The following is a 12,531-nucleotide window of genomic DNA, read 5'->3' as shown; positions in this document are numbered from 1 at the left end:
CTTTCCCTATAAGAACTACTAAAACAAGGAGGCTTGGCATTGACAGAAAGACAAAAGAAAAGGTTAGCATATGTGAGGCTCAGAAAATATATTGCCCCCCAACATGAAAAGCAATCTTCATGGACCATGTAGTTTGATTGGATCATTCAAAAGGTGTGAACTAAAGCAGGTAGTGGCATCTTGGCTATTGTATCATCAAATCTCACTTTGTTGACAGGACTTTCTCTGAAACTTCTGAACTTTTTAGACATTTTGTGATTTGCCAAAGATACTTGCTTGTTAAAGCAATCAAGTGGTATCTTTAGTTGCACTCACTACTATTAAGAACATCTCAATCAAAATATATAACAAATCACAGAAACAAAGATGTGAAATTCTGCTTTGGATAGGCAAATTCTTCCTCAAGAAATATTCATGAAAAACAACAGCTCACTAAGATTGAGTTCACCAGAGAATGGACCACTGGGGCAATGAATCACAAGGGTGCAAGTTTTCTAATAATTAGAGCAGTCACTTGGCAAAAACAGAAATAGTTGGAAGGACAAGACAAAATGAAATTCTTGCTTGTAACTCGAAGTTATCTAACATCAATAAAGCATAGAACAACTCGAGATTTTGGCTGCATGTTTTTCAAGTTTCTCAAACAAGTTCATCATATAGAAAATTAGGAAGAAAGCAGAGAAGGGTTGAAGTCTCACACCTTATGCTACCAGCAGAAGTAATGGTATAGGCAATTCCACACCCATATAAGCTCTCCTCGGCAAATATTCCACACACTACTTGGCTTTTCCCTCCTGAAATTGAATTATCTATGTTGTCAGAATTCTGAACTCACTACTTCATTATAAAATAAACAGCGAGCAGTTTAAGTACACTAGAGGCCACTGATTATTTAAGGAATCAATAAGACAACAACTGCTAGACTATAATTCAATGCCTTAGTCAATGATTGTGTGTCATACGTAACAGAAGTTGGTGAAAGGGATACGTTTTTTGCATCATAGTCAACATACTGCAACTGAAATTTAAAAATGGAACATATTTTTATTGTTTGTAACTACTAATAATTAGGATGATCCGGTTCTACGGTTTGCACTCCATATATATTGTCTCTCTTTTTTAAGTCGAAAGAACTTGGAGACTCTTTGGCTGATCAGGTTAGATAAAACCTAGATAGATGTGTAATCACTCTGGCATGATTATTAGTTAAAAAGGAACCCAAGACAGGCCCAAGATCCCGATTACGGGTTAGTTTGATCGACTCAAGATTTTTATTTTTAAAATAAAAAAGATAAACAAAGTTGTTTTAAAAATAAATTAAAAAATCAAATAAGTTTTCTTTGAGTCGTGGATTGTCCTACTAGGTCCGTTAGATTTGACAAGGTCAGTTCTCACTTTATTGAATTTGAAAACCAATATGGATCAGCTCTTGAATTAATAAGTTCGACCCGCCAAGCTGGAATAGGTGTAATAACCATGCTTAAATCATGATCTCGTTCATTTATGGGGACCAACACTCCCCCAACAGTTATACCCTTGTGTATGGAACAATACAAAGACGTGTATAGATACTACTCACCCAAATAAAACTTGACAGCTTCCATGTAGGACCTATTTCTGATGGGGCCATGTTCAGGATCAGGAAATCTATAGCAGTCACAAAGAAGGTACGTGGAAACAATGGTGATTGCTGCAAAAAATATCATGCATAAAGGACCTGCAATCCAACCTAGTTGAGCTATGCTCCATGCAAGTGACAATACTCCTGCCCCTATCACTCCTGTAATAACATGTGCTGTTGCAGTCCATATGGTCCCTTCAAGTATTAAAAAACAAAATAAAATCAGTCCAATATGGAAGGGAGATGGTTTTAGGGGCAGTCATCATAGCTTAATGGAGACCTGGACTGGGAAGTAAATGTGGCAAGAAATTTCGAACAATCAGGAGTTCTCGTCCCCATCTTTCCATGTATTTAATTTAAAATGAGTTATCATATTAGTGTTGAGTATTCCTGCCTGACACGCGGGTGGCCTTGGTTCGATCCCCGGCACCCGTTTATTTTTTCTGCCCATTACAGAAATTTCAAGGAGAAATGCAACTACCATTCAAACCTACCACACAACCCACCAACCTTAATTAGATTAAGAACATGAAAATCTATAGGAAACCTTTTTTTGGGATCTAAGATTATGGAGGAAAGTCATTGTTAACAAAAGAGTCTAAAAACCTTAAAGCAAAATATTATCTTTCTCTTTATGTTCTGTAAGAAGAAGAGATGACATGAAGACTAGACATGGAAAGGTAAGTGAAGGAGATTAAATACCAGTTCTTTTGAGAGGCTCTTCTGATTCATTAGCTGAATGAAAGCTTCCAAGCAATGGCAATGGCAAATCTTCTGTTCTATCGCCCATAGGAAATGAATTGCCAAATATGTAGAGCTTCACTTCTCATGAAAAGAACCTAACTATCCTTCCGCCTTGCCCTCTTTTATAGTCTGTCTCGTCGTAAGTATGGAACGTGAACGACCAGAGCACTTCATCATATCCTTAGCTTTACGGGTTGGTGATGATGTTATGATGACTACGAAGGCTAGCAATGGTCATGTGTTTTTCTTTTACGACTCATATACAATTTTATATCAAACAACAGGTGCTCTCTTTCATAAATATATTTTTTTATGTAAATATGTTAGATGTTGTAGTAGATTTTACGTTTGAAAAACTAAATTTAAAAAAAAAAACTATAAATTATATATTTATAGCTTTTTTATAATCAAGATTTCAAACCGAAAAGACAGTGACATGCCATAAATATTAAAGTCATAACGTTGATGTTTGCACGTTTCCTCTGTTCGGCACATTGGTACGAGAGATTGAAAATGGTTTGTTAGCTGATCGTGACTCCACCATTTGGTGAATCTTCAATTCCAGAGTCTTGGCTAGGGCCTAGATTACATGGACGGCACTGTAGCATCTTGCTGTTTTCATCTAGTTTCTTGCCCATCATGTTCTTACCAAGCTTTGCCATTTTGTAGCTGGAGACATCATATCACGAGCACTGCCCGCATTTTGGGAAGCTTATAGATCATCTCTATGATAATAGATCGCGGCTGGAGGAAGATTTGGAAAACATCTTTTTCTGGATAACTTAAAGTGGGATGTTTCGACTTTGAACACGCTAAAAGTCCCAACAAACTTGCCAACTACAAGTCTATGCTTATGGTTATATTTTTAATGTTTGACTGCTCCCTAAAACTCACCTTAATTTCAAACAAACTAGCCAGCTTCAAGTCTTCCTTGTAGCAGCTGCAGCTGTGCCCAATTTAGGTAGGCTTACCCCTCTGCCAAACCATGACCTAAAAATCCTGAATGTGGCATGGTGACATAACCTATCTTTCTTTTTTTTTGTTATTTTAACAAGAGTGGAAGGTCTGGTGATATTCCCTTTGTCAACATACATGGAATTGCAGGCAAATGAATAATAATAGAAAGAAAAAAGAAAAAGAAAAAAGGGATTCTAAGCCTCACCAGCAGTGTTATTAAACCCGGCCCGGCCCGGCGGGTCAACCCGGGACCCGGCCGACCCGGTGCCTAGACCAGTTCGGGTTTAATAAAAGACCGGCTGTGGCAACAGCCCGGTCAAACCCGGGTGACCCGGCGGGTCAACCCATGACCCGGACGACCCGGGCAAACCCGGACGAGACCCGGTTTTTTTTTTAAATGTGATATTTAAAACTCATTAATATATATACTCTATGTTCCAAAGAAAAAAGTAATATTTTTAAAACTCATTAGTATATATTCTCTATGTTAAAAAAAAAAAAATTTCAATGTGGGATAAAAAACTATTTTATTTAAATACTTCAACTTAAAATGATAACATAATATATTTTCAATGTGGGATTTGAAACCCTTTCGTATATATACTCTATATTTCTATGAAAAAATAATATTTTTTCAATGTGGGATTTGATACCCATTAGTATATATACTCCATGTTTTCAAAAAAAAATCATGTTTTTTCAATGTGAGATAAAAAATCTTTTGGTTTAAATATTTCAACTTAAAAAGATAATATAGTATCTTTTCAATATGGGATTTGAAACCTTTTCGTTTATATACTCTATATTCCTATGAAAAAATAATATTTTTTCAATATGAAATTCGAAACTCATTAGTATATATACTCTATGTTTCTAAGAAAAAACTCATGTTTTTTCAATGTGGGATAAAAAATCTTTTGGTTTAAATATTTCAATTTAAAAAGATAACATAGTATTTTTTCAATATGGGATTTGAAACCTTTTCGTATATATACTCTATATTCCTATGAAAAAATAATGTTTTTTCAATGTGGGATTTGAAACTCATTAGTATATATACTCTATGTTTCCAAGAAAAAACTCATGTTTTTTCAATGTGGGATAAAAAATCTTTTGATTTAAATATTTCAACTTAAAAGATAACATAATATCTTTTCAATATGGGATTTGAAACCTTTTCGTATATATATTCTATACTCCTATAAAAAAATAATGTTTTTTTAATGTGGGATTTGAAACCCATTAGTATATATACTCCATGTTTTCAAGAAATTCAATGTGGGATAAAAAAATCTTTTGATTTAAATACTTCAATTTAAAAGGATAATATAATATCTTTTCAATATGGGATTTAAAATCTTTTTGTATATATACTCTATATTCTCAAGAAAAAATTCATGTTTTTTCAATGTGGGATAAAAAATCTTTTAGTTTAAATACTTCAACTTAAAAAGATAACATAATATTTTTTCAATGTAGGATTTGAAACCCTTTAGTATATATACTCTATGCTCCCATGAAAAAAATCATGTTTTTTCAATATGGAATTTGAAATGTTTTTTCAATGTGGGATTTGAAACTTATTAGTATAAATACTATATATTTTCAAGAAAAAAATTATATTTTTTCAACGTGGGATTTGAAACTTAAACTTATTAGTATAAATACTACATGTTCCTAAAAAAAAAGTTATGCCTTTTCATTGTAAGATAATTTTTTTAAAAAAATATTCTTTTAAATTTCATTGTTTATAATATGTATAATTTATGTTTATATAGATTTGTTTATATGAAATATTAAAACTTTATTTTTTTAATTTTTCCGAGTCGACCCGGGTTGACCCCTGAAACCCGGGACCCGGTCCCTTGACCGGGTCAACCTTCGGGTCGGGTTTAATAACTATGCTCACCAGTATCATAGAGTTTCCCCACTGCAATTAACAAATGGGAAATAAAGGAAAGATATCCAGAAAGACGAGATACATTACAAAATTTTATATATATATTTATTTTTATTTTTATTTTTTGTTGTTTTGGTTTTGCACTTCCTACACTATAAACAATTCAACTTGTCATCTAAGTGGACCGCGTATGGTGAAAGCATATCCTGGAGGAAGAACAGAAAATCCAGCAAGATGCCTGTTCAATGCTACTAAAGGAACAAGGTCAAGTGGTAACCCCGAAAAATATATTGTTTTTTGAGTGTGTGTGTGTGTCTGTACCCCAGAATATGACAGACCAACTCTTGGTGACAACCCTCTTAGACTGGCCATCGCGTTGACTAAGGTGTTAATGACTTCTCTGCAAAATCACATTCACGGTCATTTCATAAGTGAAATGAAGAAAAAACACGCAGGAAGGGGAAAAGAGAATAACCCAAGTGCTCAATAGATGATAAGTTATTCAATTGGAAAGCGATTAAATGAGAGTTCAGAGCTGACCTGGAGGAGGATCTTCATGAACAAAGAAACTTGCAGCAACAATTACATAGCAAAGAATGAGCATCAATCCTTTGAAATAATTGGAAGACCCTTCCTGCAAATATAACATGAACGCTTAAGGAATGGCTTGTTAAGTAACCACAAAAGGCATGAAGATTTATTTTATGAATGACAAGCTGGATAACACAAGTCGTAAGCCTCCTCAATAGAGGAGCCAGAACATTTTGCCTTCTGTCTTTAAATCATATTCTTGACAATATTTTCCTTTTTTGGATACATGTTGATATTATTTCCCTATCTTTTTTAAGAGGCATTTTACCAAAGCATAAGGAATCATTTTTCCTCTAGATCTTGGACATACTAACCTGCAGAAAGAAGGCAACGACGATGACAGTAATGAAAAGAGTTGCAGTCTCAAAAAGCTGAAAGTTTAAGTCCATGGGCTTCCCCATTATCCACCCAACAACAACACAAAAGGGAATCTGAAGTAATGACAACAACAGAGATCTTAGAAGGTACTATGCCAAAAGCAACATCTTATGTGACACAAATAGCAACATCAGTTAATGCATGAATGTGCGCATCACAATAAAAATCTTTTAATCATACACCATACAAATGAGATGCTTGAAATAGAAGCAACTCTTGACAGTATACAGCATCACCAGTTCACTGCTGCAGTAAATATCAAAGCTCTTATTTATGTCTCTACTTTTCATAGTTCTTTCCTTTCAATTTTCAAGTAAGGGAACAGGGAGGAGTTAGTTTTCTTGAAGATCATAAATCAATGGCTCATCTTGTGCCAAGAGAAAAAGGTTGCATCTTAACGAACAGCTCTCAGTGTGACTACCACCTGAGTTTCCAGTTTCCATGAATGATGAGTCATGAAATTATTGGCATTCCATTGTCATCAGATGAGGTTACACTGAGAGCTCTTATTTATGTCTCTACTTTTCATAGTTCTTTCCTTTCAATTTTCAAGGGAACAGGGAGGAGTTAGTTTTCTTGAAGATCATAAATCAGTGGCTCATCTTGTGCCACGAGAAAAAGGTTGCATCTTAATGAACAGCTCTCAGTGTGACTACCACCTGAGTTTTCAGTTTCCATAAATGATGAGTCATGAAATTATTGGCATTCCATTGTCATCAGATGAGGTTACAAAAGCATATGAAATAACACATCTTCAGTATTTGCTGAAACAGAACAATTGAGGCTAACTGCTAGTTTTTAAGGGCCAAGTTTCTAGCTCAAGATTGAATACATGGCACCGGTTGGGGATAGACTAAATGGGTTAATTGATAAATTGTAAGAGGAGTTGCCCATACCATCATACATCTACAGACACACCGGTGAGGAAGAGTGATCAATGGGAGAAAGTAGGTGAAAAGGATGGTAACTGGTCTGCAACTGAGGCTTAGTTATCAATTGCTGGAAAGGACATTCCAACCAAACTGCAGAATTGTTCAGGAGTTGGGAATAGTCACTGGTTCCTCATTGCAAGGGAATGGTAGATAATCAGCAATTCATGGAGACAACTTTCAAATACATACATGTTCTACTCATATCTATACGAAACTCAAGACTGAATCTACTAAATACTGATGAAATAAATATCCACGAACAAAAAATGAAATCTAAAGAAAGTACTGTAACAAATTTGTAGATTGCATTTCATGATTTGAAATACTTACTCCAAACATAGATATCTGTGTTGATGACCCTATTGCAACTCCCAATGATATATCCTGCAAAGTAATTTACGGTAATGAGAAGGTATAGTATGGAAAAACAAGAAGCTGAAAGAAATTAATCTTCTTACAAGCTTGTCTTTCATAGCAAACATAATAGCACCAGCATGCTCTGCAGCATTCCCCACAATTGGGAGCAAGATAACCCCTATAAATGCAATTGGTATATTCCATGCATGAGATGTTCCCTACAAAGCAATCACCCACCAAACAAGCTCAGCAGAAATTCACTAACATGTGACCAAAAAAATTTATTCTATGGAAAACCCAAGTGGTATACTGTAGAGGGTCTTGGATACTATTTCAACCTTAAACTCGTCATTACATAAAAAACATGAAAAATTTGTCCTTCGGTAATCAACAAATACCCAAGAGAATATTAAAAGAAAAAAAAATCAAGGTGTTCATCTAATCAAACAAGGAGAGGAAAAGTCTGACAGTGGAATATTACCTCTATGGCATCTACTAAATATTCTGATAGGACAGAGATCCAAGCTGTCATTATCAGAAGCCAGATTACTGATTCCCATTTACCAATCTCGGGAGTCTCATCGTTTTCGCCTTCGTTTTCCCTGTTCTGACTCTCATCCTGAGTCCACAAAATTCATCAGATTGCTGATTATGACCTCCCAAAACACTAAAATTATGTAGACAATTAAATTATACAAAAATAACAAACCTCAGACAGAGGAATGTATGGATCCTTTCGACTCTTTAATTGGAAAAAAAGATAAGCAGCATACACCCCAAGCATAATGCAACTACTAAATCTCGAAAGAGCCAACTCTGACTTCCCATAGTGCACCTCGGTGTGTGTGAAATGCAGGACAGCAGGAAAGAGTAGCCCCATGACTGCCATCAGCAGCAATCCTGAATTCACAATAGCAGATGCCTGCATGGCAAATTAGTCCAGCCATGATAAGAAAGAGACAAGAGAGAGCATAATGAACATTTGAAAAAAACAAAGCTAATATATGTACCTTGTTAAAAACTTGTTCTTTTCTGTAAAAAACAAGCCCGCCACAGAAGAATGCACACCCAAGCACCAACAACATGTTTGACAAAATTGAGCCTAATAATGACAGCTGAACAACTCGTATCATTCCGTTTCTTAGTGCATATATTGCTATGATGAGTTCTGTTGCATTTCCAAATGTGGCATTTAGAAGGCCCCCAACTGCATATAAATTTCATTTCAAAGATGTGCTCAGACCAATGACAAAATCTACTGATAGAAGTAAACACTGTGAATGAGATAGATGTTATAAATATTCCATACCTGTAGGTCCTGTGTACATAGCTAGCTGCCTATGTCAGAGGAGTGCGCAAGCAAACATTAGACGATTAAAAACCAGAATTGAAGAAAAAAACAATTGAAAAGCAGAAGTCTGATCCTTACTCTGTAGCATAACCTAAACGTTCAGCCAAAGGTATGATACCCAATAGACTCAGGAGGAAGACCAATCCCTGTGACCAACCTCAAAATATTTAACAACCACACTAAACAATAATGCATGGTAACTTAAACAAAATACAGCAAATTATAAACTTACGTTATGCCCAGTCAAAATGTGGACGAGGATAGTGAGAGGCCCAAAAGCTATGAGCAAATTGAGTTTATTTGAAAAAACTACAGTCTTTATGCTCTTATACACAACATTCTTCCCCATCTTACTACCACCAGGTTGGAAACCACCAGGAGCTGATCCATAATCAGATATATGACCAAGTTGCATCTTTTGAATCACTGACTCAGGGCTAAAAAGACTCTCATCCTCAAACTCATGTGATGACCCACTTGCAGCCAATGATCCCATCTGTTACTATAAAGGATTAGTTTTTCTACTAAAACCTCTCAAACCTATATTTCCATTTTTCATAATCATGCAACAAAACGCAGGTGGACTTTGTCTAGCAACTAAAGTTTCAATAAGAAATTTAAGATATTATACATAGAATGAACATTGAACCATGAAACACAGCAAGATAAGGATCCTGCATATTTTCCTACTAGTAGCAATGGTAATTAAAAGGAATGAACAAGCAAACAACTTACTTCAAGTTGGGATTGAGTCCCTGCAACTTGCAACTTTTGATCCATGTTATTGAATTATTGTAAGCATAAATTTATTTCCACATCCATGAATGCGCACCGCAGCACAGTGTCTGCTCACAGTCGTTTCGTCAACCTAAAAGGAAAGGGTTCCTGGATTCACAATGCAACAAAACAAGAAACAACATTACCAACCTATTTACACCGCCACAGACACCCTATGATACCATCCTAAAACTCCTACCCTACCAACGTAAAAACCATCAAAAAAACAATCTTTAAGATAAAGTTCAATTTTTCTTTCATTCATTTCAAGTTCCAACCCAATTTCCAAACAAAAGGGCTTAACTCAAACCATTGAAATCCACCTAATTACAACATGGGCTCAATGTATAAGTAAAACCAGATAAAAAGTCCAATCAAATAACAAAATGTAATCAAAAAAGAAAAATGGCAGGCATGATGAGAGGGGATCTGAAAAAGAACAAACCTTTACAGACACATGCAGAGGATGTCAAAAAAAAAAACCAAAAAAGCTGCAAGTAAAAAGAAGAAGAGAAAGAAAAGAACCCACCAGCAAAAAACAGCTGCTTTTTTATTTATCACTAATAATTAAAAATTGGGTTATGTGTATAATTTTTGTGAGGTGCAGTGGCAATTGAATTGACCGTCTTCTTCGCTTGGTTTTTGGTTTTATTTAGCCCGTTTGTTACATGAAAAGCTGTTTTTGGAAACTACTTTTTTATTTTTATTTTTTCTTGTACATGCCTACTGTTACAAGAATTGGTCAATAATAGAAAATATTATTTGGTTTAGTTCACATAAAAGTATAGATTAAATTTCTAATTATATTAGATTTGATTTTTAATTTTTAATTACTATATGATGATTTGATTTGAATTTTTTTTCAAGATAATTTAGTTTTATTTTTTAATTTTTTTCTGAAATTTAATTTAATTTTTTTATTGTTATTTATTTTTTTATAATTAAAATTTTTATATATGAAATTTGATTCTTATTATTTTAAATGTAATTTTATTGAAATAATTTATAAAATTATAATTATTTTTTTAATTTTATCATCTTTTAAATTTTTTATCACATTTAATTTTTATTATTTTAATTATATTTATTTTATTTAAAATAATTTATAAAATTAATTTCTTTAATTTTTTCTCCACCAACTTTTTTATTAGTTAGATTTAGTATTTACAATTTTAATAAATAAAAAAATTAAAATATTAATAAGTTATTTTTCCATTTATTTTCTATAACATAGTCACACATTGTAAAATATCTTCAAATTTATTTTTTATAAAACTATCAAAAATTTAAAAAATTAAAAGTTTGTTTTTTTATTATTCTAAAAAAATCTAATTTCTACCAAATAATCAGGTATAGCAAGGAAAAAAAGAGAGATTTTATTATAAATATTATTTTATTGATTATGGTAATTGTAGACAAGACAGCCGTAGCAGAAGAATTTCCAGGTTGAGAAGTCTATATATATATATATATATAATTGAATCAGCGGTGGTGTATCGAGGAAGTCTCGGAGGTTGATAGAAGTGGACAAAGACAGCACTTCTTTTCTCTATTTATTAAAAACCTTCCCTTCCACGGCCGTTTCTTTTCTATTTCCGCCTACATTTTAGCTGGTTAATTTAAAATTTAAACTAGAAAAAAGAAAAAAATTCAGTTAAAAAATCAAGTTGATTTATTAATTTAATTGACCTAAACCTAATCATGTCAAAACTCAAATCACAATTAATTAAATTTAAAAAAAAATAAAATATATCTATACTGACACTCTCGACTTGTAAACTCATGAGCTGAACTTTACAACGATTTTCTTTAGAGTAAATAATTAATTTGTTCATGCGAATTTGTTCCCCAAACCTAATATATTACATCCTCTTAATCATTAGAAAATCATGTTGGATTTTATTAATTATTAGAGTTTCTGATCATGGAAAGTGGATGAATAATTGCTGTGTTCCGGATAAAATAATAAAGGTTTTTTTTATACATAAGAAACTGAAAAAAAAAACTATATATGAACAAAAAAAAAAAGGCCTAACTTGTTAATTTTGATTTGTCATAAAAAAATTAAGAAAAAATCGGTTATGTTATATAGAAGAAAACACAAAAACAATTGTGGAGAACTTATATTTATATAGTCAAATAAAACAGTAATTTGTTCATAATCTCGACAATATATCAAGATTTTATGTTCTCGAGGATGTTTTTTTCATAGTTTCAAAATCATATTTTTTTCAAATTTGTTTATATTATATTTCCCGAATCACATGGTATTATTTTATTGGATGACAAAAATTATTCTTTAAAGGACTTTGATGTTATTTTGTTCCTAATCTCCTAAAAAGTGAAAATAATCTCGTATCAAGAGGGAAAAAAGAAAAAAAGGAGCATCTATGCTTGATGTCACTCATGAGAGAATTAAAAATGAAAAATGAAAAGGTTAAAGAAAGGATCTTTTGTACAAGAAAGAAGGGGGGAAGGGGAAGAATATTGCTTTTATAATCGATTTTAGTCTACAAGAGAGAGAGAAAGAAGATGTTTTCAGCTTTAAGAAACAAAGGGATATCCTTTTTCCAAGAAAAAAAGTTCCAACTTCTCACAGCAACCGCTAAAGAAAAGCGAGGCGTTATTCTACTTTTCAATTTATTGCTTTGAAAAATCAAGCCTTTAGATTTTTTGGTAACCATCGCTATATCTTCTAATATTTGATTGATTACGCCTTTCAGCCTAATCTGAGGCCCTGAGGGACTCATCCCACAACTTGTGGACGAACTTGCGAGGGAACTTCCAGGATTTCAAGGCATTGGATTCTTACCACTATTTGCGTTCATGAACTCCCTTGGAACTTCTTTAGTAAATAGTAAATGGAATGATCAACCATATATTATATGTATAAAATCCGAATCTTCTTAATGTACATGAATTA

General features: G+C 33.2%; 2 protein-coding genes across 6 annotated transcripts in view; both read right to left on the bottom strand.

The window, feature by feature from the left end:
• LOC105107944 (probable amino acid permease 7) overlaps positions 1-2,616 on the bottom strand; it is a 7,687-nt gene extending 5,071 nt beyond the window's left edge. Inside the window, exons 1-3 of one of the 2 annotated variants that reach the window (XM_011002044.1) lie at positions 2,324-2,616; positions 1,580-1,816; positions 701-794 (exon numbers count right to left, since the gene is read on the bottom strand). In XM_011002044.1, coding sequence (XP_011000346.1) covers positions 701-794; positions 1,580-1,816; positions 2,324-2,411 — 419 coding nt within the window. In that variant the 5' untranslated portion in view covers positions 2,412-2,616. Of the gene's footprint in view, positions 1-700; positions 795-1,579; positions 1,817-2,323 lie in introns of those variants that run through there. The other variant, XM_011002050.1, reaches the window with a different exon arrangement.
• Positions 2,617-3,498: 882 nt separating this feature from the next.
• On the bottom strand, positions 3,499-10,240 carry LOC105107945 (vacuolar cation/proton exchanger 2-like). Of its 4 annotated transcripts, none has more exons than XM_011002052.1 (14): positions 10,138-10,240; positions 9,567-9,716; positions 9,064-9,327; positions 8,910-8,977; positions 8,790-8,818; positions 8,491-8,687; positions 8,190-8,402; positions 7,962-8,099; positions 7,582-7,698; positions 7,454-7,507; positions 6,128-6,244; positions 5,763-5,856; positions 5,232-5,625; positions 3,499-3,527 (listed from the first exon to the last, which is right to left on the bottom strand). In XM_011002052.1, the coding sequence occupies exons 2-13, from the start codon at positions 9,609-9,611 to the stop codon at positions 5,603-5,605; spliced, it is 1,359 nt and encodes a 452-aa protein (XP_011000354.1). In that variant the 5' UTR covers positions 9,612-9,716; positions 10,138-10,240; the 3' UTR covers positions 3,499-3,527; positions 5,232-5,602. The 4 variants fall into 4 exon arrangements, with proteins under 4 accessions (XP_011000354.1, XP_011000357.1, XP_011000356.1 ...); XM_011002055.1 differs by having other exon boundaries at positions 5,232-5,622; XM_011002054.1 differs by having other exon boundaries at positions 10,054-10,146.
• Positions 10,241-12,531: the final 2,291 nt, after the last annotated feature.

The sequence above is a fragment of the Populus euphratica genome, unplaced genomic scaffold (genome assembly GCF_000495115.2).
Source record: "Populus euphratica unplaced genomic scaffold, PopEup_1.0 scaffold176.1, whole genome shotgun sequence".
Classification (NCBI taxonomy): domain Eukaryota; kingdom Viridiplantae; phylum Streptophyta; class Magnoliopsida; order Malpighiales; family Salicaceae; genus Populus; species Populus euphratica.
This window is presented reverse-complemented; position numbering and strand designations above follow the sequence as displayed.